Source organism: Paralichthys olivaceus, chromosome 21, assembly GCF_024713975.1.
Source record: "Paralichthys olivaceus isolate ysfri-2021 chromosome 21, ASM2471397v2, whole genome shotgun sequence".
Classification (NCBI taxonomy): Eukaryota; Metazoa; Chordata; class Actinopteri; order Pleuronectiformes; family Paralichthyidae; genus Paralichthys; species Paralichthys olivaceus.
The window spans coordinates 10639779-10665682 of NC_091113.1; the positions used below are offsets into that span (position 1 = coordinate 10639779).

At 42.5% G+C, this 25904-nt stretch overlaps 6 protein-coding genes and 1 pseudogene across 7 annotated transcripts; 2 read left to right on the forward strand and 5 right to left on the reverse strand.

The window, feature by feature from the left end:
• Positions 1-654: 654 nt before the first annotated feature.
• On the reverse strand, positions 655-6172 carry anks3 (ankyrin repeat and sterile alpha motif domain containing 3). 2 transcript variants are annotated; one of them, XM_020082729.2, is made up of 16 exons: positions 6052-6172; positions 5496-5702; positions 5201-5399; positions 4890-5011; positions 4733-4814; positions 4435-4552; positions 4187-4336; positions 3824-3949; positions 3369-3484; positions 3111-3275; positions 2892-3016; positions 2658-2799; positions 2291-2549; positions 1789-1860; positions 1610-1701; positions 655-1522 (listed from the first exon to the last, which is right to left on the reverse strand). In XM_020082729.2, the coding sequence occupies exons 2-15, from the start codon at positions 5660-5662 to the stop codon at positions 1619-1621; spliced, it is 1926 nt and encodes a 641-aa protein (XP_019938288.1). In that variant the 5' UTR covers positions 5663-5702; positions 6052-6172; the 3' UTR covers positions 655-1522; positions 1610-1618. The 2 variants fall into 2 exon arrangements, with proteins under 2 accessions (XP_019938288.1, XP_069374130.1); XM_069518029.1 differs by having other exon boundaries at positions 6011-6132.
• A 273-nt stretch (positions 6173-6445) lies between these two features.
• c21h8orf33 (chromosome 21 C8orf33 homolog) lies at positions 6446-9388 on the reverse strand. Its single transcript, XM_020083241.2, has 5 exons — positions 9224-9388; positions 8316-8758; positions 7802-7892; positions 7432-7578; positions 6446-7172 (listed from the first exon to the last, which is right to left on the reverse strand). The coding sequence occupies exons 1-5, from the start codon at positions 9249-9251 to the stop codon at positions 6958-6960; spliced, it is 924 nt and encodes a 307-aa protein (XP_019938800.2). The 5' UTR covers positions 9252-9388; the 3' UTR covers positions 6446-6957.
• Positions 9389-10330: 942 nt separating this feature from the next.
• Positions 10331-12166, forward strand: h3f3d (H3 histone, family 3D). Its single transcript, XM_020083242.2, has 4 exons — positions 10331-10476; positions 11237-11371; positions 11461-11614; positions 11704-12166. Exons 2-4 carry the CDS (start codon positions 11244-11246, stop codon positions 11830-11832), a joined length of 411 nt encoding a protein of 136 aa, XP_019938801.1. The 5' UTR covers positions 10331-10476; positions 11237-11243; the 3' UTR covers positions 11833-12166.
• A 483-nt stretch (positions 12167-12649) lies between these two features.
• uqcc4 (ubiquinol-cytochrome c reductase complex assembly factor 4) lies at positions 12650-14471 on the reverse strand. The gene is made up of 2 exons (XM_020083244.2): positions 14263-14471; positions 12650-13207 (listed from the first exon to the last, which is right to left on the reverse strand). Exons 1-2 carry the CDS (start codon positions 14331-14333, stop codon positions 12868-12870), a joined length of 411 nt encoding a protein of 136 aa, XP_019938803.2. The 5' UTR covers positions 14334-14471; the 3' UTR covers positions 12650-12867.
• Positions 14472-15165: 694 nt separating this feature from the next.
• LOC109626708 (uncharacterized protein C7orf50 homolog) lies at positions 15166-25849 on the forward strand. The gene is made up of 6 exons (XM_069518034.1): positions 15166-15295; positions 15633-15791; positions 15877-15990; positions 23497-23708; positions 24658-24739; positions 25096-25849. The coding sequence occupies exons 2-6, from the start codon at positions 15654-15656 to the stop codon at positions 25273-25275; spliced, it is 726 nt and encodes a 241-aa protein (XP_069374135.1). The 5' UTR covers positions 15166-15295; positions 15633-15653; the 3' UTR covers positions 25276-25849.
• On the reverse strand, positions 16626-18185 carry LOC109626671 (G-protein coupled estrogen receptor 1-like; annotated as a pseudogene).
• Positions 19842-22672, reverse strand: LOC138406167 (uncharacterized). Its single transcript, XM_069518032.1, has 2 exons — positions 22179-22672; positions 19842-21441 (listed from the first exon to the last, which is right to left on the reverse strand). The coding sequence occupies exons 1-2, from the start codon at positions 22179-22181 to the stop codon at positions 20410-20412; spliced, it is 1035 nt and encodes a 344-aa protein (XP_069374133.1). The 5' UTR covers positions 22182-22672; the 3' UTR covers positions 19842-20409.
• Positions 25850-25904: the final 55 nt, after the last annotated feature.

Consider the following 25904-nt stretch of genomic DNA (forward strand, 5'->3'; position numbering starts at 1 on the left):
GTAAGTTCTGATTCTGCTTATCTGTTCTTAAACGCATCACTGGCACTAGATTCAGTGGCAGGACTTGGCTATCTGTCTGTGCGACCGTGTCTCCCAAGCTGCACTGGCACTGCTGCTTTCTGGACTGGACGATTCTGCCCAAAGCAATACATTTTATTTTTATCTAGGCAGGAACTATTTAAAGATAAATATTAGCTGCGAGCAAATAAGTCTGGGTAGAGCCGCCCATAAGCGTCATCATGGACCCAGTAAGCGTTCAAAAGCATGGCTTCATTTCAGTGCAGCACCTGTGCCAAACTTATTTCATGCAAGGGAGGATGCAAAGCTAACACGATTAAACCCCTTCGCCTGCCCAGTATACAAATTCACGAATGTACCATTATCGATGTGTTGCGCTGGTCTCCCTCTCCCTCACAAACCCAGTCTTCCTCCTCAGTCAACCCTCAGCCAACAGCCCGGCCCTCATCGCAACCGGGTAAGTGAAACTTAAGTAACATTTCTCTTATCCTTCTTTGGTTCGGTTGCAAGTGCACAAGCACCACACACAGGCGTTCCTGCTTCTCTCATAAACACACATGCTCTCTAAACTGGAAATTAGTCGGCTGTTGCTGTGTTGTCATTTACAGTTACACTGCATTGAATGAAAAGAAGAAATTATTATTGAATCATATCATTTAATAATCGAAGCAAAAACAATAGGGTCCTCGCACTGTCAGTGCTCGGGCCTCAATAACAGCAACTAATTCAAATTCATTTTCAGGTTCAATGCATTGAAGTCAGTTGTGAATATGACTTGTGTAAAGGTTTGTAAGAAATGTTTTTCTGTGAAATAAGCAAGTGAAATATTTTGACCCTTTAAAGAACTGCAATCGAGAATCGTTTAGAACCCGAATCGATGATATCTGATTCCTTGAAATTCAAACGATACCCTACCCTGGTCCACAGAGGGATTACTGGTGTGAACTGCTGTAACTTTCATGTCTTTATCTTCAGCAGGACATTATATTCAAACAGCATACAAATGAGAAGATTTCATTCTATTCACAAAGTATCACTGCAGAACTTATTTGAACTAAACAGACTTCTCTACTTCTGTAATGTACCTCTTCTCCTGGTGGCATGAGCATTATTCACACCACATTTCATATTCAGGAGAGAGAACAGTTTTTCTAAACAAATGTTTCACAGTATTTCAGCCTCTGATCCTTGATCAGCTCCACCTCCTCCTCGCTGTGCATTTTCACAACGCAACTAGTGGAGTTCAGTATTCACCAGCACAAGCGTGTGGGGGGGTCAGGTGCCCTTCCTGCCTGCTTGTCATTTCCCTGCAGCAGCTGCCGTTGACCGTGGCCTTGTCCAGATCTGGCGTGCTCAGGTCTATCAGCCTTTCCCAGAGGGGCAGCAGGTCTGCTACTTTGAGCCCATGGTGGTGGGGGGCTGTCCTCATCTTTGGCTTTCTCCCATTTCAGTGAGCTTGTTCAGGGTGGTGAGATCACCCTCCGTCGAATATTGGCAGAAATCCCTGAAGAGATGAGAGAGTTATTTTGTCGTCTTTTAGCAGCTGTCAAATTCTTCCAGCACTTGTTATGTCCATCCAGTCAAGACTCACCTGGAAAGGTTAAGGCCGTTCCCAGCTATCAGACACTTTTTCAGGGGCACTCAGTCGCCTCAGGCTCTGCTGCACGGTTTTCAGGGTCCCTGCTGTTATGATGAAACAAGCGGCAGCATTAACATCAGACTGCCCGGATAACACGAAAACACTTAAATCTGAGTGTTACACCATCTTACCAAGCTGCTCTTCATAGGAATCCAGCTTCTTGATTAGCTCGACAGCACTGGAGCGTGTCAGGCCCTCTGCAGCTACAAGGAAAAAAAGAATCACTTAAATCAGAGAGCATAAAATATGTGATTCAGCAAAGCTCACACACGACTAGAAGGGAGCTCTGAAAGTGCATACCTCCACCTCAACCAAAAATCTTTTTACACTTCTCAAAACATACGAGATCTGTAACTTGGTGTTTCTCTTTGTTGTTGCATTGTTATTTAAAGCATGCTCACTTGTGTTATCACTCAAAATCTTTTTGTGCATGTGCACCCCCCCGTTACCACTATAGACTGAATGAATTATTTGGGAAACGTTGCAAAGAAAGTAAAACTAAATTTCTGATCTCCACCAAAATGTAATGGGTTCTTTCCTTCCACCAATTTTTATGGTAATCTGTAAATTAGTTTTTGCGTAACCCTGCTTACTAACAGTCTAACTACTTTCTTGGGGGAGGTAATAACTCACCGTTCACTCTGGTATCATCCTTTGCTTTATCTTCCAAACCAGTGCCATCAGTAGTAAAGCAGGAGAGCAGTTCAGCACAGCAGGTCCTAGCCTTCGCTAGTGTGGCGCTCATGTCCTGAGTCAGCCGGTGGTTCTCCACCAGCTCAGTATGGACCCTCCTCCATGCCATCTTGTCCTCCATCAGGCATCCCTCCATCACAGTACGCAGCTCCTTCTCCTGAGACACCTGGCTCTGCAGACTCTCCACCTCCTCGCAGCGCTGCAACAGGGAGAGTGAGTCGGTCAGATGTGGATGAAAGGTGTTCACTGAAGTGAAGAAACAATTTGTTGGTCTGGCGTTTACATTGAGTGTTTGCTTTGTAGTTACCTTGTGTAGTTGAATGGCCATCTCCTGCATCTCAGCCTCAAGTTGGTCAGCATAGGCCTGTTCCAGAGCATCACTGGGGGGTCGAGCGCTGCTGTGCCACCTTGCAATTCCCGAGGTCATCTTACGCTTCGGTCCAAACAATCTGGACAAAAGGATTGGATATTATTCCCTGCCACATATATTAATACTGCATGTGCAGAAGTATACATGAGAGCGTGGCCTGTGGTCTCTTACTTGATTCCTATTTCTTTGAGATCATTTTCAGTCAGGGTGAGAAATATCCGCAGATCAATGTCTTGCTCTTCAAGTAATGAGAGATACTTGGAGATGCCGATTTGCGCCAAAAACTCCCTCAGATCCTGGAGGAACAAGAGAAGAGGAGACGGTTCTGAATAAACTTGACATGAACCACCTGTTCAGGTCACATTATGAATCAATCAAACCCACACATGCCTTTGGACCAGTGTAGGAAGGTGGAGGAACAACATGCGTGCGGATCCCACAGTTCCCTGTAGCACTGGAGTGAGCTGCCTCGTGGCTTCCGTGGCGACTCTTGCCTTTTGAGTGATGACCCTTATTTACTCGACGAGAGCTGCTCTTTTTGCACTGGTCGGAGTCCTGGTGGACAAAGACACATCTGTCTGTCACAGCGCATCAATACAAAAACAAATCTGGTGTTTGCCTCCAGAACAGAGGGATTTCTGTGTTCACCTCGTTACTCTCCACAGAGCCTTCCCAGTTGAGGCCGATCACGTGAGGCAGGCCTTCGCTGCTGCTACTGCTGCTCCTCATGGTGGGCATGTCATTGTCAAAGAATGGACTATCATCTGGAACGGTAATATGGTGCATTTCAGTGCAAGCAGGGCCAAATCACCTTATATAGTCCACAGACACTATAACTGCTTTCAGTTATGCACTGAACTCTGGATAATCTCCTGAAATTATCCGAAGGAGCTGTATGTGAGGAGCCATAGAGGAGCCATACACGTGGAAGACACTGAAGGCTGGCAGTGGTGTTGATGCTAGGGATTCCTCTGTTGAGTCTTGACCACAGAATCTCCTGCTGCGTTTTTCATATGTAAAATGAAAACTGGACCCTATTGTGCAGTTCATGTCTGAAAATGGCCTTTCATAGGCCAAAAAACAGGAGCAGCTATGCTTCTCACCTCTGCTGCTGTTGCTCTGGCCGTCCAGCTCATTGATAGGCGAAGTAACGTCCCGGTAGCAGAGGCCCTCACTCTGTTCACCAATATCACGGAAGGTCATGTAGCCCGGCGGCACAGCAGGAGTCTCTGTGAGAAGGAGAGCTGCTTTAACAAACTGCTGATCCACCCATGGCTATGTTTATGAATGGCAGCACTCCACTGATCGTGTTCTATCTTAATAGAATAAAACTGCAAAATTCAAGTAAAATCTATCCGCTGTATACAAACTACTGCAAATGTTAATCAACCTCTGTAATGCACAGAACCCCCCACACTCTTAACATGGCTACCGGCTGGCAGACTGGATATATTACGTGACGCTACCACACAGTTTGCTGGTGCCTCCTACTCGAAACTTGGCGATGGCCTGAGGCCCATCGTGGATGCTAATGCCTTTAGCTCGGTTTCGACTGGGCCTTATCCTCGGGGGTGCACTGTCTGAGTCTTCAGAGGAGCTCAGGTCTTCAAAGTGTCCTGCCAGGTTGGATCAGATAATGACGGAGAGGAAAAAAAGAATTACAACTCATTTAGTAAGAATAAACAGTGGGACGTTAAGCGGTCGAGAAAAGTACCTGGTTTGGTTCTTGGAGAACGTGAGTCGATGAGGCTGACGATCTTGGTGCAGCCGTACATCATTGCAAGGGCACGGGCAGTCTCTCCCTTAGCATTGCGGTCATCTACTTTAACTTTCTGTAAATTAATAAAACCACATGTCAGGATCTTAAGGCATTACCTCTGTATAAGCAGGATAATTAGGTCAACACAAATCCTCAACAGCAGGCAAGTCCTGTGTACATTTTCTGTCTCTGTCGCTTAATATTTGACACAAGGACAGCAAAGAGCATTTTTTATAAATGGTGACCCACTCACGTGATCAAGCAGGTACTGAACTATAATTTCATGCCCAGAAGCAGCAGCCTCCATCAGGGGAGTGAAACCAAACCCTGGCTCCCTGTTTTTGAAAGAAAACATTTTTAAAAACTTGTCTTTGTCGGCATTGAGTGATGGGATGAATGAGGATGCTCACTTGACATTGGCGTCAGCATTGTTATCCAGCAGGAACCTGACCATCTGCTGGTGGCCTGTGCTCGTGCAGTGTAACAGAGCCGTCCAGCCCAGAGAGTCCTTCAGCTCCAACTCTGCACCTTGCTTTTTGAGGTAAGAAAAACAGAAAAGTGTAAAAACATTCAATCTGAATTTATGATCCCACTTCCTAGAAAGAATTTGTATTACATTAATTTTATATTGTGAAAACTCGCAAATTAGAAACTTGTCGAATTACAGGAAACATATCCTGCAGTATGCATGAACCGTTACTGTCGGGGGATCATGTTGTACCTGAAGCAGGAAGTACGCGATACTTTCATTGCCACAGCTGGCTGCCAGCATCAGTGGGGTTAGACCTTTGGCAGTGGTGGCGTTGACGTTCACTCCAGCCTCCAGCAGGAGATTTGCAATGTTGTCGTGTCCGATGTACGCTGCATACATGAGCGGGGTCCATCCTCCAATGTTCTTGCCGTCCAGATTCACCTCACGTCTGAAAACAAACCACACGTTTCCAGTCATGTGTGTGTATATTAGAGAGGTGGACCTCCCAGGAGTGTGTGTGCATGGAGGATACTGAGTCACCCACTTCTTGATGCACTCTGCCACCACGTCGTACTGGCCGATGGAGCAGGCGGTGTGGAGGTCCAGGGGGACATCCAGCTCCTCGGGTCGCACCAGGGTCTCGCCCAGCCACAGGGAGAGGCTGACACCCAGCTGCTCTGACTCACTGGCCTCGTCGCTCAGCTCAGACATGTTTCCTCAGACTCGTCTTCTTCTCTCTTCTCCCTCACACCTGAGAACAGAGGTGAACCAGGACATGTTCACAGCCAAGGAGTGTTTCCTGAACCTCAGAGAGCAGGAGTCACTCCTGCTGCAGCTTCAGTTCGTAACAAACACACAAATCAATGTCTTCCTCAGACTTGCTGTTATTTTAACGCTAAGCTAAAGTGTAACTTCTGTACTCATCCGTCTTTAGCTAACTCCAACTTTTCTCTTTAAGCTAGTTTCACGTTAGCTTAGCGAGACAACTTCAAGCCCGGTTTGAACTTTACCCCAGTTTTGATAACCACAAAGATGAAACATCAAGTTAAACGGACTCACGTTGTAACAGCGGGTAGAAACACAATGGGTTCAACACTTACAGGCTGCGGAGTTTGATTTCTCAGCGGATCGAACTTTTCTATTTTGGGTGTCACATTCAATTGTGTCCGTGTAGAACCACGCCCCACCCTTTCCTGTTTGAAGGACACCGGTGGACCTTTTTTTCAGCTGCACCAGGTTTAGCCCTGTACATGCATCTCTTGTATTATCTTATCTTACATTTGCAGCATTAGCATGTGGGGAAAAGTTTGTTTGTTAAAGAATTTGATTTTTTTTTTTACTTTTATATCTTGGACACAAACTCAGAAATAAAAATCTACACAGTAAGAGATGCTCTCACCTCCCTGTGGCTGTAAAACCCTGCAAATGAAACGATCTAAGTAATAAATAACTTAATTGGATTTCTGTCCACAATAAAACTTACATGAAAAGGTCTCAAGTAAACAACTTTATTTTGATAGTCACAAGTCAAAAAGATGCACGATGGAGTGACACTATTTACAAAACATGTCATTTTTCAGTCAAGGAAAGCATTGCCTGAAATTAGCTAAATAAGAAATCAATAGATGATGCACATTATCAAGGTTTGACCAAAGCAACCTTTTATAACTTCCTCACCCAAGAAAAGGAATCTAGCTGAATTGATGAGTTCAGCGATCGCTGTAAGCTCCTCTCGTTACAATCTGCCTGATCCTCTGGATACACTCATCAATCATGAATTGTGTCTGACTTATAACTTGTTTGTTGTCACTTCGCACATTTACTGATAAATAAAAACAATGCAAACAAAAATACAAAATTATTTATTTAGACCAGAGCAGAGAGGAGTTTTTTTTATATAACATTGTGATTGTAATAGTTTTTTTCCCCCATTATCTCCATATTTTTCTTTCACAAAGAATGTCCAGCTCAGATCAGTGAAAAGTTTGTCTTCAGGGTTAAATAAATCAAAGAAAATCAAAGCGAAACTCTTCCTTTGAGGGAGTGAAGACAAAAGCTGCTGTCTCCTCCTGAGTCTGTGGTGTCAGGTCTGTGTCCTGGGCTTCAGTCTGCTGCTGGCCCTCCTCTGTGGTGGGGGTCTGTGTTTTGACTTTAGCCCTCTGGCGGAAAACAGACTTCTTTGGAGAATCTGACACAACTTTGACCTGAGCTGATGCAATTTCTGTTGGGAACAGAGAAACATGGTGATTGAGTGCACAGCAACGGAACACTTCCACAGTCCCAAAGCAGAACTTTTTACCCAAGTGCACTTTTTACCCCCGCCAGAGAGATTCTGTTAGAACCTCTTTCCGTTTGATTTCAGCAAGATTACAGAAAGAATATCCATGAATCTTGATGGACAGGGACTGTTTGGCTTTGGTGGAGGTACAGGCCATTCTCATTACTGTTCAGATTACTCTACTTCTACCATCCACACTCACCACTCCGAATGAGTTTGAACTGCTTGTTCTTCTCCTCTTCCATTTTTTTCCTGTACTCTCCAGTCATGGCTCTCATCACCTGCCTCTTCTTGACCAGTGGAGCTTTGGAGCTACGCAGAGTCGTCAGAGCACGGGATGCCTCCTCCTCTACAGAGACAGAACACATTCAAGGTGCGACACCACAAAGCAATTCAGTATCTGTATTTTACTATATATAATATACTTATATTTCTATATTCAGGCCTAAGCACAGCTTACACCTGGTATTGACAGATCATCTTTACTTTGCTGTGTTTGGAAGGTTTATTCTGCTAAACTCGGACAGCAGAAATAGTTGTGTTTTACTGTAACAGGTTAAAATCATACTAACTTTGTTTCGGTGTTCCTTTTTGGGATCTCATTCCCAGCTCCAGCTGCTCGATGCACCAGTCCAGCTGTCTGTTTAACTGCTCCTCTGCACTCTGTAACACACAGTCACATAAACATCAAATCAACTTATCAACCAGAACCCAGCATGACTACTCTTCAGAATAAAAACTAGAGTTCAGCTGATGCCAAACCAATACATCTACTGATATATTTGTATATAAAATATAGATTTTATGATGTTGTGATCAAACCCTTATGCCAAAGAAATGTATCAAAGCTTTGATATTTTACAGTTCAACCATTACATGTATTAAGAATAACAATAAATTAAAAAAAACACAAAGAAAAACTTGAATTTATAAAAAAAAAGTAAAATAACAAACAAATGCATATTTATTTCTGCATTGTTAATTCTGTAGTGTTGAAAGCAAAAAATGTCTGTGAAAGGCTCATATTGATTGATTTTTTTATCGGCGAAGTGATAAATCAGGCTCTGAGGGAGTATTCATACTGACCAGCTCTGTGTTGTCCCCTCCTTGACTCCCTTCAGCTGGCTTCTGTTGTGCCTCTGTGCTTTCTAAGACTTTTTTCTTCCCAGATTTCTTCTTCTTCTTCTTTGCTTTGGCTTGCAGCTCAGATTCAGAGTTAACCTCCTGCAGCGAGGAAGGCTTTTCCTCCTGGATGCCACCCTGGCTTCCTGGAGAACTTGCCTCTGGGGTCTCTCCTGTCTCCATGTCTTGTACGGGTGTACCAGCAGGGATTTGGAAGTTAAAGGAAAAAGCAGAGCCTCCCCCGGTGAAGGATATGTGGCTCGGTGCTGGCTCTGCCCTGTCTGGTGAGATGTTCTTCTGAAGTGCTGGAGCGCTGTCAGGGAGGAAGTTGAACTTGAAGGTGTTGTGGCTGCGACTCCAGAGGGGTCTCTCAGTCGGAGTGGAGCTGTTTGACTTCGGTTCAATATCTGTAGAATGAACATGGAAATAACTTACTATGCAGGGTACTGTAATGACTTTGTATAGCAAGTTACTCAACAATCTAAAGCTCAACTAATTTGTATCCCAAATGTCCATCAGATCAATAAAGTATCCATCTTATCCAATCTGTCTCTCTGTCCATCTATCTATCCTTATAGGGCAACTTGTTTTTAATCATAAACCATTATTTATTCTTGTTTAAGTTGATTTATTTGCTTTCAGGTCCTGCACAGCTTTTATTTTGGCTATTTTCCTAATTTCACAGTTTCTCTTTTGTGTTTGATTCGTATCTTCTTCATCAATGTATTCCCGAGTTCAAATAAACTGTAACAGATACAGACGATGAGTTAATTCAGCTAAATATAAATTGTAAATCCACATTTAGTCTGTGAAAAAGATCTGTACCAGACTTCAGACTTTGCGAAGGAAAACGTGATGAGATGATGAAGTACCTAGAAACAGCAGCCTCTGTTCGGCCATGTTGTTCAACTATTTAACTCGACGTCTCGGGGATGAAGACATGTTCAGCGGAACCAGCACATTTTCAAACACTCACATCTTCTGTCTTCTTTAATGTTAGGAACGACTTACCTCCGGTTCCTCTGAAGAAGGGGTCCGTCTGGTAGTATTCACACAACGCTACTAGTTCCGCTTGACGATCGTTCCCCCTGATGGTCGATTGACACAAAAACGTTCCCCAAAACTTTTTTAAATGTAATTAAATCATCATAACAACTCGTTAAAATATATAATAATTTATGGATTTAGAAAAAAACCACTTTCACACATTGAACCGTGGTAAAGTGAGAAAGTAAAAGAGCTGTGAGGCAGAATAAATCAAGTGTAACAGGAAGAGGTTGGGGGCTGTTCTCTGCTTCCCGCTCAGTCCTCCTCATTTAACATCAACACAAAGGATCAGACTGTTTCCTTGCTCCTTTGTCTAATGGCTGAATAACAGAAAGATCCAGGTTTTGTCAGAGGGAACATGGTGTTAGGTTTGTTGGATTCTGATCTTCACACAAAGACTTGGAAGTACACAGGTTTAGTTTTGCAGCCCAGGCTGTTTGGTGGTTACCATGGGTTTTTACAAAACAAGACAAACGTGGCTTCCATCCTTTGGTTAAAAAAAACTGTGAGAAAAAACTGAGTTTGGGCTCCAGATGATGTCATCAGGTTCCATATATTTATATATATATGTTTATGTTTCAGCACATGTGCACACAAACAGACCACCCCCCGTGTTAACATGAGCTATAACTCCTGCTCTGTCCATCACAACCACATGTTCTTTTTCTTTATGCCCTGAGAGTAATTGACCACTTTTCTCCCACAGTGTCACCTTTCATTCATTTAAAGGAAGTGTCATTTTAAGACATCACTTCAAAATAATACAGAACTAAAAGCTGGTGGTTGAATGTAGTTTGTATTGTTGTTGATGAATCAACAGGATTGTTTTGGAGCTCAATAAAAAAAAAAGTCACTTTCTTATTTTTCCTTCAAATGCAGAGGCGCCTGGACCACGATCCTCCTCCACCAATCACATTCCGTCAGGGGGGTTCGTCTGGGCCAATGACGTAAGCTCCAGGGCGGGACTTCAGCCCGTGGTCCTGTCAGAGTATAAATAGCAGCCCCCCTCCTCTCCTCCTCAGTACCACAGTCTGCCACGACAGGACCCGTCACGTCGACCGGAAAACAAACACAAAAGGTAACATGGCAGCTTTTCTCACTCGCGTGTCTCGTGGTTTTCCTTCTTTCTTGTTGAGGATTTATCTACAAAGTCACCGCTTTCATTTCCAGTTGGTCATCCAGGCTGAAACGCGGTTTGACGTTACTCGCCAGTCCATTGACAACAACGGCGCGCGCCTTAGCTAGTGAGCTAATGTTAGCCCCACCTGAGCCGCTGTTCGCTAACTTTAACCGCGAAGAAACTCGACTTCACCACAACCACACGTCACATCAGAAGCCCCTCCACGTGTGTGGCTGTATATTACTTTGGTTTAGGCGGCAGTTTGACTGTAAATTGAACCTGACCCTCTGTGGAAGCTAGCTGGCGCCATTTTGCAACCGTCGCTGCTATCTTTAAATTTGCTCGCTAACGACAGCGAAGAAACGTGTGTGTGTCTCGGAGCTTAATGGTGGCGGCTCCTCGGAGCTGTTTTTAATTAAAACCACTCGTTTCTACCGCGCTGCACCGAATCAACCCACACAGAAGCATCACATCCACCAGTTCAGAGCTGCTGCTGTCACCAATACTGGATTTCTGTTCGATTGTAGTAATATTACAGATAAACGCTGTGTATTTATATTCTGAAGGAGGCGGGGACTCCGGTGTCCTCTCCAGAGCAGCTTAGTGTTCGGTGTACTTCCCCCGAGACGGCGCCTCGATCCAGTCAATACTGGAGTGTGATTCTGAGACTGTTGAGTGTGATCTATAAGTTAACTTCGTGTATTTTGTTTTTGTGTAGGTGAAGCATGGCTCGTACTAAGCAGACTGCTCGTAAATCCACCGGAGGAAAGGCGCCGAGAAAGCAGCTGGCCACCAAGGCTGCCAGGAAAAGCGCGCCCTCCACCGGCGGAGTGAAGAAGCCCCACAGATACAGGTATGCATGCTCAGATGAAAATCAGGCTTCTCATGTTGGAAAGTTGCTGCTGTGGTTTTGGTGTTTTAATGTAGCGCTTGTCTCCGTAGGCCAGGCACCGTTGCTCTGCGTGAGATCCGTCGTTACCAGAAGTCCACCGAGCTGCTCATCAGGAAGCTGCCCTTCCAGCGTCTCGTCAGGGAAATCGCTCAGGATTTCAAGACAGATCTGCGTTTCCAGAGTGCAGCCATCGGTGCTCTCCAGGTGGGACATCGCTTGCATATGTGATTGTTTGTGTAATTCAGCTCCAGTTGGTGACATGTTTGTAATCTACCTCTTTTGTTCTCGTGTAGGAAGCCAGCGAGGCATACTTGGTGGGACTGTTCGAGGACACTAACCTGTGCGCCATCCACGCAAAGAGGGTCACCATCATGCCCAAGGACATTCAGCTGGCCAGGCGAATTAGAGGAGAGCGTGCATAAATGATTTGATTTTATCTTTTTAGCGTGGGGGGGTGGGAGGGGCATTCTGGGGTTTTGTTTTGTAAATCTTGAACTCTTACCAGCATGTGTATCACCTGACTTGTCGTTTGTAGTTTCAGGCATGTTTTTTGTACTTCATTTGTCATTTTACTCTTGACTTTATTCTCAATTGTCCTATTAACTGTAGATTAGAGCTTCATATCTGTAAATTCTGAAACCATATTTCACTGCCTTTCTCAGGTTTGCAAGTCTATTTTAGAATCTGTACCTTTAACCCTGTGTGTGCATGTCATAGGGTTTCTCGTGCTGTAAATAAACTATCCGCTACCTCAAATTCTTGGCAATTGTTTTTATTTTTAATATGTATACATTTGCTTTAGTAAAAAAATAAAGTTTGAGATTAAAATTAAAGGAACACACTTAAGCTGCATCATATCTAGTTGAATTTTGTGATATCTAGTGTTGAAGATGCATGTTGCAGCTGAACACCGCTCACCTCACCCTCCCGAACATGAAAAAGAACCCATGGAAGCCTTTAATTGTCATAAAAACTCAAAAGGGGTTTAGTTTGCCCAGTGTGGACTAATGGAAACAATATGGTGTCCTCTGTAACAGTTGGACTGTATCAGTATCTTCATGTGTCTTAGACTTGACATCCCATAAGTGTAATCCTCAAACTTGCCTCGTTTGACTTCATGATGGTTCTGAGACTGGATCAGTAACTTTGTGTAGATGGAGAAATGGCAGGCAGTGTTTTAATGAGCTTGTATTGTTCAACAAATGAAATTGTTTAGAATGCAAGAAGTCAGACCAAACATCAAATCATATTTTTAATCCATGTTCTGTGATCACTCAAATGAAACTTGACAAAAGGCAAATATGATCAAACCAAACTCATCTTCACTGATGCACTGGACGGCTTCATAACCACACCTCCAGCATTTTCGGACCAATGATTTGGTGCCACCATCAATGCAGAACCACATTTCACATTAAATAAGACCCAAAATATATACATCTTAAATTCCACATTTGTTAAGTCGATTTATTGACTTGCTCTTCCTCCTCATCTGAAAGCAAGCCAGGTAAATGCTCATACAGCTGCTTATCCAGCTGTGCATCAATGTCCGTCTCCTTCCTCGCAACACACCACAGAAGGAAGCCAGTTAAAACCAGGCTGATGGGAAGGACTTTCCACCAGGGCCGCTGATGCTGACTGCCCAGGGAGCGGTCGACCTTCCAGGTCCTGTGACTGGCTTTACTGGTAGAGAACTTGATGGGCTCATTTTTCACCTCCTCTGCATCTTCCTCTGTGGGCCTTGTTGATTTTGCCGCCCTCTGGGAGCTGAGAGCTATTGACCGCACGCTGTTCACTCTGTTATAACAAAAAAGACATCTGTTAAGACAACCGATGAGTAGGGTACATAATTACAGCTCATTAAGTTCTGTAATGAAGTAAAAGTTTGAGAGCTACTTCGCTTGAGTTATTTTGGTTTATCTTTACTAACAGTTTATACAATATACACATTACATATTTTGCAATTGTAAAAGCAGGAAGAACAATGGTACTATGTGCTACTTTATTTTGATGGTAATCTTTTTGTATTCTGACTGTAGACTTGTACTTGTAATAGTATTTAATATCACTGTACTCTTTTAATGGATTTATGATAGTTGTTGTCTGATGTTCAATAAAGCGAAATACAGGGAACAGACCAGAAAAGAGAAAATGGCATCAAGGGAAAACAAATCAGTCGTCTTTCAAGGTGAACTGAAGCGGAGCCAGATCTTACTCTAAATATGGAGGAGCAGCTCGGATAAATGTTTTTCACACTATGTAGTAGTGACCGATCAGTAACATTGAATTCCCAAAGAACATGTCAAGAGAGGAGACTGGGGTTCTGCAGACTCTGTAGTTTACTCTCTTGTTATTCAAAGAATAGTGTGAGTCACTATTAGATTTCCTGTCCTCCTGGGTCTTTGGTTTGGTTCCTGCAAACCTTGAAGTCACAAGTCCCACTGAAATCACATGTTCATGTATCTACCACTAATTTACTACAGTATTAATGCGTCTCCTCCTGTAGTTGGCCAGGAAGTAGACAGGATCATTTACTACTATATGAAAAGCAGAGGGCAAAGTGATCATCTATAGACAAGTCTCTGTAGTTGGTTGGTGTTGCGTTCAGTGACCAGATTAGCAGAACAAGAGGAAGCGAGTTAGAGGTTAAATCAGGTCTTGGTGCAGAAAGCAGCTCGTCAGAACACGAGCTTCTCTTCAATCGGTAACAGGCTGTTAGCTAGTAATTAATCAATACATCTAATCTGAGTCTGACCACAGTTTACACACTGTTGTGAGATTTAAAACACTGTCATTGAGCCACAGAGTCAACACGCTGTCTTTCTGTCCATCCTCCACACACCGACACTCACCTCACACCGGAACTGTGGCTGAAAAACACGCGTGTCACACCGGAGAGAACTCGTCCTGCTGTTGTAGACATCTCGAGTCAATGATCATCTTCCTGCACACGATCGTCAGGTCAGTGAATCTGGACTTTTTCTTACCAAACGATCTTCAGTCAGGTCATGTAACCCGACGTTGTGCAACCTTTATTTCACTCCGGTGCGCGCGCCGAAAGCTGGTGGTGAACGTTCCGCTAAGACGTAGACGAGGGCTCTGAGGTCACGTGCAGATTTTCATGTTTTACTTTCTCATTTTAACATCATCATTATTTTTATACTATTATTTAATAATATGCAGAGATACTGGGTTTGAAAAATTGAATAAAAACAGTAAGACGTCTTTCGACACATCATTTTTACCTGAAGGACTATTTAGGTATTTTGAAAATAATTATTTGTTGCTCTTGTTGCTTCTCTTTAATTTTCATTATACAAAACAATATTCATAAACAGAAAAAAGAGAAATATAGATATATATTTATATAGATATAGATTAAAACTTTTTCTTAGAGTTAGTGAATACACTATTGTTTTCGTTGAATTGAGTTTAACCTTTAAAATATATACAATATTATAATATAATATACTTACTACATAATCACCTTGTTTTATTGATTTAGTTTTACTTTGTATAATAATACAATATCTTACATTACATTTATTTTTTGCGATAAAGCTGAACTCTCATGATTCCAAATCCACATAACTTAATGTAACTTAACTAAATGTAATAGAAATACATGAATCATCATAATTTTTTCAACTTAAATAATTTAATAGAAACCCATACAGGACATTATTCACAGTTTGAGGTCTGGAAGGTTTTCACTGTGATATCACCGAGGGTCCGTGAATCCCTCACCGCCATCGACCAATCAAAAAGCATTAGACTAGACATCCGTCCAATCACGCGTCACCCGGGCGACATCACTTCCTGTTTGAGTTCCCATGCGTGTTTTGTGGTTTTTCTGGAGGCCAACACGTTCCTGTCGCGTTTCAAGTAAGTTTTTACAGATGTCCATTTAATTAAAGAACAATACGATCAATCATTTTCGGGTCTGAAAGCTTTAACATGTTTTACCAGATAAATTGAATTGAATGTCTTTATTCAGTCTGGTCCAGTTGCACAGGTCGTCAGGAGTAGCGGGATAAACGCAGCCCAGTTAAATATTCTTCCACAGTTTTACATGAGTGTGTGCATCTAAAGTCTCAGTGTTAGTGTCATGTAATGTTTATCACAAACAGGTGTCAGTGTCTAAGGCTCATGATCTATGCATTTATAACTTCATACTGTATGACTGTGTACCTGTTCTTGAGTAACATGCAAAGGGTTTCAGTTTGTTGCAGTAAATCGGATCATGGCCAAAGATAAATCTTTGAAATCAGCATCAAAACTTCCTAAGAAGAAGAAGCTCGGTTCAAATGCTGACAATGCTGATACAGAAGAGACGATGGATGCTGAAGTGAAGGGGAAAAGAAGTAAACTGGAGGTAGAGGTGAGTGACACAGTCTCTTGTATGTGTTTTAGTTGACACAACCTGGAAGGACTAACAAAATACTGAACATGTTTATTTCCTCCAGGAGGCTCCCGTACAGATTCCTCAGGAAACAATCGCAGATGATACAAAACAGAAGAAGGAGAAGAAACGCAAAAAGAAACGAGCGGCAGAGGAAACACAGGCCGATGAAACTGAGGTAAGAATGTTTACTCCTGAAGATGGCTTCTCTAAATGTGGCTGTGAGTGTTCAGCTGAACTGGGACAGCTGATTTGTGATGCTCCATAAAGAAAAGTCTTTACAAGTGCAGATAACAACTAAATATTTATTGTAAAACTTTGTATTCATTTAAAACAAGGAGTCGAGATTTTGGAAAACATAATTTAGAGCAGTTGTTCAACGCGTAGAGCTTTTTTATTTTCCTTGTAATGACAAAAGAGTTCATTGTTAAAATGGGAGATCTGAGTTTTCATTTGACAAGACACTATGTAAAAATAACCGATACCAGACTTCCAACACACAATGTGAATAAAGCGTCGTTATGTGATTCTCAAATGGGGTTTTCCACAAGTAACAGCCCGACATTAAAACATTTCCAGTCAACCACTTTCTAACCATTCCAAGTTACGTCACCATCACTTATAACTTATTTTTATAACCTCACCGCCCCAGACTGCAGAAGAAACAGAATTTTAATGTGAAACTGCTTTATTCAGTGTTTTTACTGGTTTTAATTCCCTGGTCGGTTTGTTTTGGAGAGGAGGAGACCTCTGTGGATAATTCAGCTCCTTGTAAAAACATCTTGAACGATGAAATCTGAAGGAATCTTAACTTATAAAAATGATTTTTTTGAAAGCGGCAATGAAGAAAACAACTCAAGTGAATGTTTATAATGAAATTAAATGTTCGATTGTATGCATTATAATAGAACACCCTGGTCCTTGTTTTCGTCTTTGTACAATGTCCATTAATCAGTGTCTTTGAACTGTTCAGCTACCATGTGCAGCTGGTTTTTATTTGAAGGGACAGTTTATAACAGTTTGTGCGAGGATGTCACAGCTAAGGGACTGGCGTGGTCTGTCACATGTTGCGTCTCCGCAGTTATATGCAGCAAGCTCATAGGTGGACTTTCCTGTGGCTGACCTTTGCAGCTTGACCCATCTGCTCTTCTGCTGGAAGAACACTCTCATTTTGTCCTGGAACGTCTCCCCGAGGAAGCTGTAGATGAGCGGGTTCAGGCAGCTGTTAGAGAAGGCTGCCAGCCTGACAGTGTGACCCGTCAGCGGGTAGTCCTGCCAGAGTGTGTCCCCGCTTGTGTCCCCTCTCAGCAGGTGGACGCATATAAACGCGTTCTCTGGGAGCCAGCATAGGAAGAAGACTAACACCGCCGCCGAGATCATCCGCAGGGCTTTCTGTCTGCGAGGCCTCCGCTGTCGGCTTCTTTGGTCTTTCTGGCTGCGCTGGAGCACCTGTGCTATTCTCCAGTAGCACAGGCCCAGGATGCAGAAAGGCAGAAGGAAACCCAGCATCACCTCCAGCCACTGGATCTGGGTCACATTAGCGAAGCAGAATGTGAGTTCTCCAGCGTGCTGAGCTTGAGCTATGACGAAAGGCAGCAGGGTGAGCAGGGAGGAGGACACCCAGATGAAGCAGCAGCTGAGGCGTGCGTGGGTCATGCTGCGCCCCACGCTGCTGGTCAGTGCGACAAACCGATCGAAGCTCATCCACGTCAAGAAGAAGACGCTGCTGTACATGTTCACCTGCTGGAACAGGTTCATGAAGGTGCAGAGGCCGGCCTTGTCATAGTAGCCCTGCTTCAGGTTGAACACCTCGATCAGAGAGTCGGCCACGAGGAAGAGGTCGGCCACGGCCAGGTTCACAAAGTAGAGGTCCGGGGCTGTCAAGCGGCCCCTGTGTTCCAGGTTGATGACTAAGATGAGGATGTTCCCGATGAAGCCGACAGGGAAGAGGAAAATAGTGTAAATGCAGGAGAGGACAAGGCTGATGAGGTAACGCTGGGGATCCTCTGGGGCAGTCTGCAGAAAACCAGAGACGACTGCCTGTGTATCATTTACAGTGATGTTATACTTGGGGATGAAGCTGAAGCCCACGTACATTGTCTTGTCCATATTACACTTCTGTGTTGAGCCAGTGGGGGTGGTTGTTAACCATTATTTTGTCATAGTCCGAGGTTGTCTGAGGTTGTTTGGCCCCTGTGGAGTCTGTGGATCCATCTGCTTCTTCTCTCTGGTCTTCTTCGACATGTAGTGGAGTTGGTGCCTAATCTGTTCTTTATAGGGAGAAAAGAACAGCTTGGTTTCAGCATTTCAATTTCTAGATTTAATATTGAAATTTCTATACACAGAGGCAATAAAAAAATGCATTTGACAACACTGAAAATGCATCAATTGGTCGTCCGTTTGGAAGAAACATCAGAAATGTATTTTGTAAATATGATAGACTATAACGACTCCTGCTGCAGTTTTGAAAATGATTTCAGCTAAAGATCAAGAATGTGAAATGAAAGTGAAGACAGTGCATTGCTTTTATGATTCTTATTGTTCAAAATGAGGAAGCAATAATAATAACAATACACTCAAAAGAAGCTAAATAGAATGTTACAAAGCAAACTAAATAAAATAAAGTAGGTGTTACAAGAATGCTATTATATAAAATGGTATAGATTTTTAAGGTGGCTTAAAAAATAAAAGCACATTTATAAAATAAAGTCTTTAAGAGTGAGTTAGAGGATAAGGAGTCAGTCAGTCTGTTCTCTACTGGGAGTTTGTAGCATCGCACGGGCGCTTTAACAGAAACGGATACAGATCGTAATACTGGAATTCCCTCTGGGGCGTCTCTTAATATTGTCTATGAACTGCTGGAAATTTGTTGTTCTAGTACAGTGATTTACTACTTCCAGTATATATGATATTTTTATGCTTCTTCTGTCGCTCAAATTGATGGTACGTTTGACAGAAATAATGGCTTTATTTGAAAAAAAACTAAAATACAATGCAAGTTTGACAAACTGAATTACAATAACTAATTAAAAATGGCTCAAACTTACCTTAGTTTCTTTTCACTGCACGTAAGTCTGTCAAATCTGCTCCGTCCTGCAGTGGCGACTATGAAAGCTGATGTCAAAGTAAATCTGACGAAGTGTGGCGGTGGGTCGCACAACAACTTAAACGGCATATTTACACAAAACAAGACAAAGGACAGACGGGGATCGTCTCACATCTTTGTTTCTACACCTCTGCCCTTTGTTTGAGTTTACAACCTGGATTGACAGCCCAGAGTTTCTGACTTTCTCTTAAAGAGTATAAATGCACATTAGATTCTTTACTTTACGTCTTGTTACTGGGATTTTTACCTCAGTGTTACTCAGGTCTGACATTTCACAATGATGCCAACTTATGCAACACAGCTCCTGCATTCGTTTTCCTTCTGGTGCCTGGTTTGGTGCCACTCTGTGTTGGCACTGACACAATGCAGGTCAGTTATTCGTAGAACTGGTGTCGGGTTCTTTGGAAGGAGGTGGAAAGGTACTGGTCTGCATCCCTTGTACTAGATTTATACATAAAAAAAACACAGCAAAGAATTATTGGCAATGAATAGAGCATCTGACTTTTATTTTCCAAGACTTAATATTTCCTCTGTGGGAGGAGGTTTTTCCAGAGAGTTTGTCTAAGTGGGCTTCTGTGCAAATCATGTTTATGCAAGCAGGGTGTTTTCAAAGAAAAGATTAATTGTCTCATTCAGGGTTGTTGATTTATAAAAACTATATAAACACAAAAACACACTGGGCTGAAGTGCATCCTGGACTCAAACTGAATTTTTATCAGTTGCTCTTGGTTCGGACACATGAAGACAAATAAACTGAAGAATACTACAAGGCATTTTCTTGAAAAAGAAATGTAAAATGCCTTTATTGTGCCTTTATTATCATGGCATGGTTGTGTGTAATCTGAAAACAAACTCATCAGGCTTTGTGCCGAGACTCGTTGAAGTTTGTTATTAGGTCAAACATGAGCGTGCATTGAATGGCATTTTAATTTCTTCTTTTTTTATTAAAGAGTAAACTGTATGAACGACTGCAAAGATGTTACATAGTTCTAAGGATGTATCGCAAAACATTTATTTTTGTAAAAATAAAAATGTACAAAATATTAACATGAAAAATAGCTTAACAATCACATGCATGTATACATAGACAGTTACACGATTTAGAGAAAAGACTAGAATGGCTGTCAGTAGAGTGCATAACTCCACCAGGGCCCAACGGTCCCCTTAAATCAAGCTTCACAAATGTATACACACTCATAGATATCAGTTCCCTTAATAAACCTGATTTTGTCATATGCACTAATGAAAATGTAAAACAAAATGCCCTAACTTGCAATGTTAAAGAAAGTTATAACAAACTCCAGGATCCCAGACCAAAGTTGATTTGTTCCTCCCTGACCCACAACACATCCCTGCACCAAGTTTCATGGAAATATGTTCCAACAAACGGACAGAGGTAGAAACCTCCCTGGTGGAAGTAAAGGAAGAAAATGTCCAGTACATCAGATCAGAAGTCGTTCGTTTGATGCAGAGGAGAAGAGTTCTTGTCGTCTATGACTCGATGTCCTGCAGGGTGTCTGTGATCTCAATGTGTGGAGCAATGATGTTTCTGTTGGGCTGCGTGTGCCCTGGACTTCGACAGCAGTCCCTCAGCTGCCTCAACACCCCGTGGAGACTCTCCCGACACGGCCGGTGCATGAAGAGCACGAGCACCAGGCTGGCACTGCTCCCTGAGAACAGAACAAACTCGGACACGTTCAGAAACGCCTGCTCGTGTTTGCTCAGCCCCACCTCCCTCTGCAGCCGTGCTCCCCTGACCAGCACCACACTGTAGAACAGCATGCATAGAAACATGACCACAGTGACCGCCAGGAACACGGGACCCTCCTCAGAGCCGGAGAGGAAGCGACCTTTAGATTTCCACTGTCGGACACAGCCGCATATCAGAAGTCCTAATTGGAGGATGTAGGGAATCAGAAAAGCCAGGCACACCTTAGAGGCTGCGTACGAAACACCAGCTTGGGTTGGATCCATAAAACACTTTGTTTCCTGCAGAACCTCCCTGGGCCCTCGAATCGCAGCCAGCATCAGGGAGATGAGGACAGAAGACAGGATCACCAAAGCCGCACAGACCCCAGGCTTCCGCAGCAGGGCGTGGGATGGCGGATCGAGGGTTAGCACATAGGCCATGAGCACTAACACAAAGAGGCCACACAGAGAGGCCGTGTTGATGACGAAGGAGAGAGCAGCGCAGCCCAGAGTGGTGGTCTGCAGGTAGTCAGGTCTGTAGGCCACAGCATGGAGGGAGAGGAGCAGGAGCAGCAGCTGGAGGCCACAAAAGGCCCAGAGCAGACAGTCGAGCCAGGCCAGCCGCCTGTGTGCCCTGTACGTCTGGATGAAGCTGTAGAGCAGAAAGCAGCCAGCCACAAATCCAAGACCTGCAAAGAAACTGTAGACATAGTTCGCTCTGGACGTTATGTCACTGGCTGCGATTTCCTCCAGCAAGGAGCTGTTGTCTGGGATTGCAGAGTTGTTGGAAATTGAAGATGAGGTGCTCTCCTCAGCGGAGACTGTGTTTTTAGACTGGAAAAGAAAAGAGAAAACATCCACTGAGGAACTATTGTCATCTTCAGCATCACTTCCGCCGTTTGGCAAGAGTTTCCTCACAAACAGAAACTGAGTAAACTAACCGCAAAGGTCAGATCAGTAGATTCTGAATCTTTATCACCATCTGTTATCATTAATGCTCAAAAACAAGTAGAGAAACACTGTTCACAGCTGCCTTGCTCTGGTAATTCTCATTGGGGAGATAAAACACTAATAATTATCACAATATGAGTTTATTTATAGCAATATATTAAAACATTCAATGTATATCGATATACATTTACAGATTTACAAAATAAATAATATATAATAAATAATAAAGTGATCAAAAATTGTGGTAATAATCTATTGACTCATATGAAAATGTTTCATCTTTATTATTTTTGTCTATATTGACCAGCCCCTTACTATTGCTCAGCTGATGCGTCGTGAAGTAGGTTTTCCACAGGAACAAACTCTGACAACACAGCACACTTCCTTCCTAAAGTAACTCAGAAGTTGAATTCGAATCTCAACTTATCGTAGGAATCATGTATCTCTAAATGCATATAAAGAGAGATAGAGGGAGCGTGAAACACAAGCAGTTGCATTTGTGTTTCTAAATATATTCCTGAACTGCATATCCCTGTTATTCACTCTTTGTTTGCTCCTCTTTGAGTAACTGCCTGCTCGGTAAAAAAAAAAAAAAAAAACCCACACACATCTCCACGTACCATTTTTTGCTGTCGTCACCCGCTCGCCTCCTGTTTCGAATCCACCAGCCAGATGTTGCCGATTGACTCAAAGCTCTGAAAATGATGCTCGCTGCATGGACGCGCCGTTCACTGTGAAGGGCTTTCACATTTCTGTGGGCAGTACCCCCACCAGCATACTTTCTGTATGACTGCGTGGCCATGTGACCAAAATCTTTTCCTCCCCTCCCTCTTTTTTTCTTTTCATCACTGTGCTGACTGACTGGGTCCGTTAAATCAGAGAACATACTGTGTCCCTTGTTTAACTTCGCCCGAGAGTTAAGTGCAGTACTGGGGCTGTGCTGTGCCTCCTGGGATGAAAAAGCTTCTATAATGACTTTAAATGTGTACGTTTTAGTTATATGTACTTATTGTATTTATTCTGCAGACAAATGTGGAGGTAGATACTTCATTACCTCCAGCGGTGAGGTTATGTTTTCACCCGTGTCGGTTGGTTGTGTGATTCTAAGCAAGATGACACAAAAACTACCAAACAGTTGACCTCGAAACTCGTTGGAAGGATGTGGTTTTGGGCGGGGCGGAAACGATACAATTTTGGTGAAGGAATTTCTTTTTCACTTACCATTAATGGATCTTGATTAAAAAAAATAAAACATATTGAGGTGACTTATACATGTATATAATAGTGAAATTTGGTGCAGTTTGGTTGAATTTAAGGAGACTGTTAGACGTTGGATGGGATTTGTGCTCTACTGACTGACAGTCTAGTTTCATGCTGTTATGAAAAAGATTATATTGTATTTTCTTTGTCCCTTGTTTTTCCAGAAAAGTTTCTGTCTCATCAAAAATCCAAATTTATTTCTTCGATTCAAAAGTCAACTCACTTGTGTTTTTCAAACTTCTGACAGGAAACTAAATGAGCAGGTGGTTATTTTTAACCAAGCTTGACTGTAAACTAAGCGTGTGGTTCAGACGCTGCGCTGTAGACATGAATGCATGTGAGGAGCTCTTTGTCACTGAAGATGCAGGATAATGTTGAGCTGCAGCACAACAGGAAGTGATCAAATCACAAAATGCATTTAGCTTTCATTTGTCTTGTAGCACCACAAAATATCACATTAACTAAAAACAGAAAATTATATAAATAGAAAACTGTCAGGAAATGGCTGTTAATGTACACAAAAAGTGAAATCATTGTTTCAACTTCTCTTATCATTCATTCAAGGCTATTTATGGATGATTGAGAATAGTTTTATACAAACACTGACTATAATAAGGGTCTAAAAAGGAAGCTCTGCTAATGTAGATAACTAACTTTGTTTTTGCTCTGGTATGACAGATTTTGGATCCATCCAGTCTCCCTGAGCCGACACGTGAGCTGGAGGGTGAGGAGGACCTGAGTCCCGAAGAGAAGCGGGTGCTGGAGAGGAAGATGAAAAAGATCCTGAAAAAGGATGAGAAGAAGAGGCTGAAAGCTGAGGGAGAGACCGAGAAGAAAAGTGAAGCATCTGGACCCACGGCTCCTCAGCAAGCTTTAGATTACCTCACCTGGTAAGAGCCACTCTCATTTGGTAGCGGACAGATGACTCCACATGTTGGCCTTCTGCTTTTATGTTGTCACTTCATACATCAGAAATGATGTCCAAACCCTCCCCGTATCTCTGTCCTCATAAGGAAGGAAGTAAAAAAACAGGCATTTAACCCATTGTTTGTGTTCAAAGGACCAAAAAGAAAGATCCATCAAGTATTTCCTGCGAAATTGGTGAAAACAAAATGAAAACCAAATCCTGGATCTGAAATTAAATTAAATGTGTGCTTTATTGGCCCATGTCCTTTTCTTCCACCAAGTTTCAAGAAAGTCTGTTTCATAATTTTTGTATAATCACACAAACAAATGGACAGACGGGTGAAAACGTAACCTCCTTGGTGGAGGTAATAAATCGTACTTTGGTGTTAGTCGTGAGGCTGGAACTCTTCGGTTGTTGTTGAGGCTGCACTTTGTAGATATGGGTGGTGAGTTTAATTATATCTTTGAGGAAAACCACCAATTTCACACCTGTTGAGTCCACTGGTCATAAGGAGCACGACTTAGTCTGAGAAAAACTCCCCTGGTGTGGTTATCAGGCTCATCTCATCTTGAGGCTGAAAATCTAGAACAAAGTGTTTGTGTTGCAGACTCAGGGTGTTGTTTGTGTTTCATCAGATGGGCAGGGTCGATTAAAATGCCCATGTTGAATTATGGGAAGTGTAGTATCTAGTGTTTTTGAGATTTTCCTATACAAGGGATCCTCTTGATTTAGAAATCTGAATAAATAGAAAAACAGCTTTAGGGTAATACTATATACTATTTGCATAAGCAGCATAAGGTTTAGAAATGTAGTGTTTGTCAATAGTGATGTTATTATCCACCCCTGTACACGCAATGACGGCTTTTTGCAGCTGTTCACTGCTGAAATGCTGCAGCCCACACCTACTGCACACTCTGGTCTTGTATTTGCAGCTGGGCTGAGAAGCGAGCAGAGTGGAAGTTCCAGAAGACCAGGCAGACGTGGCTACTGCAGCAAATGTTCGACTCCAACAAGGTAATATTCAGCAGTGTGGTTGTTTCTTGAAGGGGAATTCTTCTCAGCTCAAGTTTTAGAGTGAAGGAAGTGTTGACTTCTTACTCTCAATCAGCTTGTGAGTTAAATCAACTCTTTAATCTTTATTTTCCAGCACGGTTTGAACAGTTTTTTTTTTTGTATTTTGTGCAATACATTGTGAAAAGGTACTAAAAGTAAATTTCAGTGTTCCGAACCCATTTTTACCAATTTTTTTTGTCATCTTTGCAAAAATATAAATATAAAAAAAGAGATACCCACTCCAATGGCTTTTAAAATGACTTGATCACTACTGGACAGACAAGAGAAAAACCACACTTTCCCTTATAAACACTCAGATTCCAGATGAGAATTTCTCCGTGCTGCTTCAGTACCTGGAGGGGCTTCGTGGAGGAGCGAGGGACACGACAGTGCAGAAGGCCTTAGTCTTGGTAGAGGAGTCAGGACAAGCACCAGAGGACGGGGCCGTCCAGCAGAGGGCGCACAGAGCCAGAGAAGTTATCCAGCTACTCACCTGACCCATGACTACTCACATTCACCTGATGTCTGTTGATCTGTGGACTGATGGTTTCCTTGGACTGTTGCTTTATATGTAGTATTTTGTAATTGACCTTAAGGGCACAGTTTTGATTTAATCACATGAAACGCTTATATTTTAAAATAAGAAATCCCATATGTTCAGTTAAGTACTTAGGGTACAATGATACCCTGGGGGGCAGAAGTTTGTTGTTTCTACCCCAGATGTTAAGAATCCAGAAGATAATGTCCAGTTTGAAGAGTACATACAGGTGTCAACCACAGTGGATGAAACAATAAGCTGAGAAAACTCTGGAGTTATCGTCTCAGGAATTTTTGTAGTCAAGACATGTTTGTGCATGTTGAGGCTCACAGTCTGTGGAGCCACTGATGAGAGGAACTTCTTACACACTCTAGGTATAAGCATGATGAGCATGTTATGTTTTTACAAATCTGTAACTAAAAATCTGTTCTGGTAGTTCACGTTCAAGGTTTGTGCCTGTGAGGTTTGTAATTATCTGCTTATTTTTGCCAATAATGTAAAACCTTTTCTCAAATTAAATCTTACACATCTGGCTTTGATTAGAATTTAATTTTACATTGTATTTATATAACAAGTCTGATTGTGTCA

Coding starts and splice junctions, on each gene's coding strand:
- h3f3d (XM_020083242.2), top strand. CDS start 11,244: ATGGCTCGTACTAAGCAGACTGCTCGTAAATCCACCGGAGGAAAGGCG. Junction 11,372..11,460: donor AAGAAGCCCCACAGATACAG/GTATGCATGCTC, acceptor TTGTCTCCGTAG/GCCAGGCACCGTTGCTCTGC. Junction 11,615..11,703: donor CAGCCATCGGTGCTCTCCAG/GTGGGACATCGC, acceptor GTTCTCGTGTAG/GAAGCCAGCGAGGCATACTT.
- anks3 (XM_020082729.2), bottom strand. CDS start 5,662: ATGTCTGAGCTGAGCGACGAGGCCAGTGAGTCAGAGCAGCTGGGTGTC. Junction 3,485..3,823: donor CCAGAGCAACAGCAGCAGAG/GTGAGAAGCATA, acceptor TTACCGTTCCAG/ATGATAGTCCATTCTTTGAC. Junction 1,702..1,788: donor TTCCTATGAAGAGCAGCTTG/GTAAGATGGTGT, acceptor TCATCATAACAG/CAGGGACCCTGAAAACCGTG.
- uqcc4 (XM_020083244.2), bottom strand. CDS start 14,333: ATGTCTACAACAGCAGGACGAGTTCTCTCCGGTGTGACACGCGTGTTT. Junction 13,208..14,262: donor AGCCACAGTTCCGGTGTGAG/GTGAGTGTCGGT, acceptor TTGTTATAACAG/AGTGAACAGCGTGCGGTCAA.
- LOC109626708 (XM_069518034.1), top strand. CDS start 15,654: ATGGCCAAAGATAAATCTTTGAAATCAGCATCAAAACTTCCTAAGAAG. Junction 15,792..15,876: donor GAAGTAAACTGGAGGTAGAG/GTGAGTGACACA, acceptor TATTTCCTCCAG/GAGGCTCCCGTACAGATTCC. Junction 24,740..25,095: donor AAATGTTCGACTCCAACAAG/GTAATATTCAGC, acceptor ATAAACACTCAG/ATTCCAGATGAGAATTTCTC.
- c21h8orf33 (XM_020083241.2), bottom strand. CDS start 9,251: ATGGCCGAACAGAGGCTGCTGTTTCTAG. Junction 7,893..8,315: donor GAGGGGACAACACAGAGCTG/GTCAGTATGAAT, acceptor TGTGTGTTACAG/AGTGCAGAGGAGCAGTTAAA. Junction 7,579..7,801: donor AAAAGGAACACCGAAACAAA/GTTAGTATGATT, acceptor CTGTCTCTGTAG/AGGAGGAGGCATCCCGTGCT.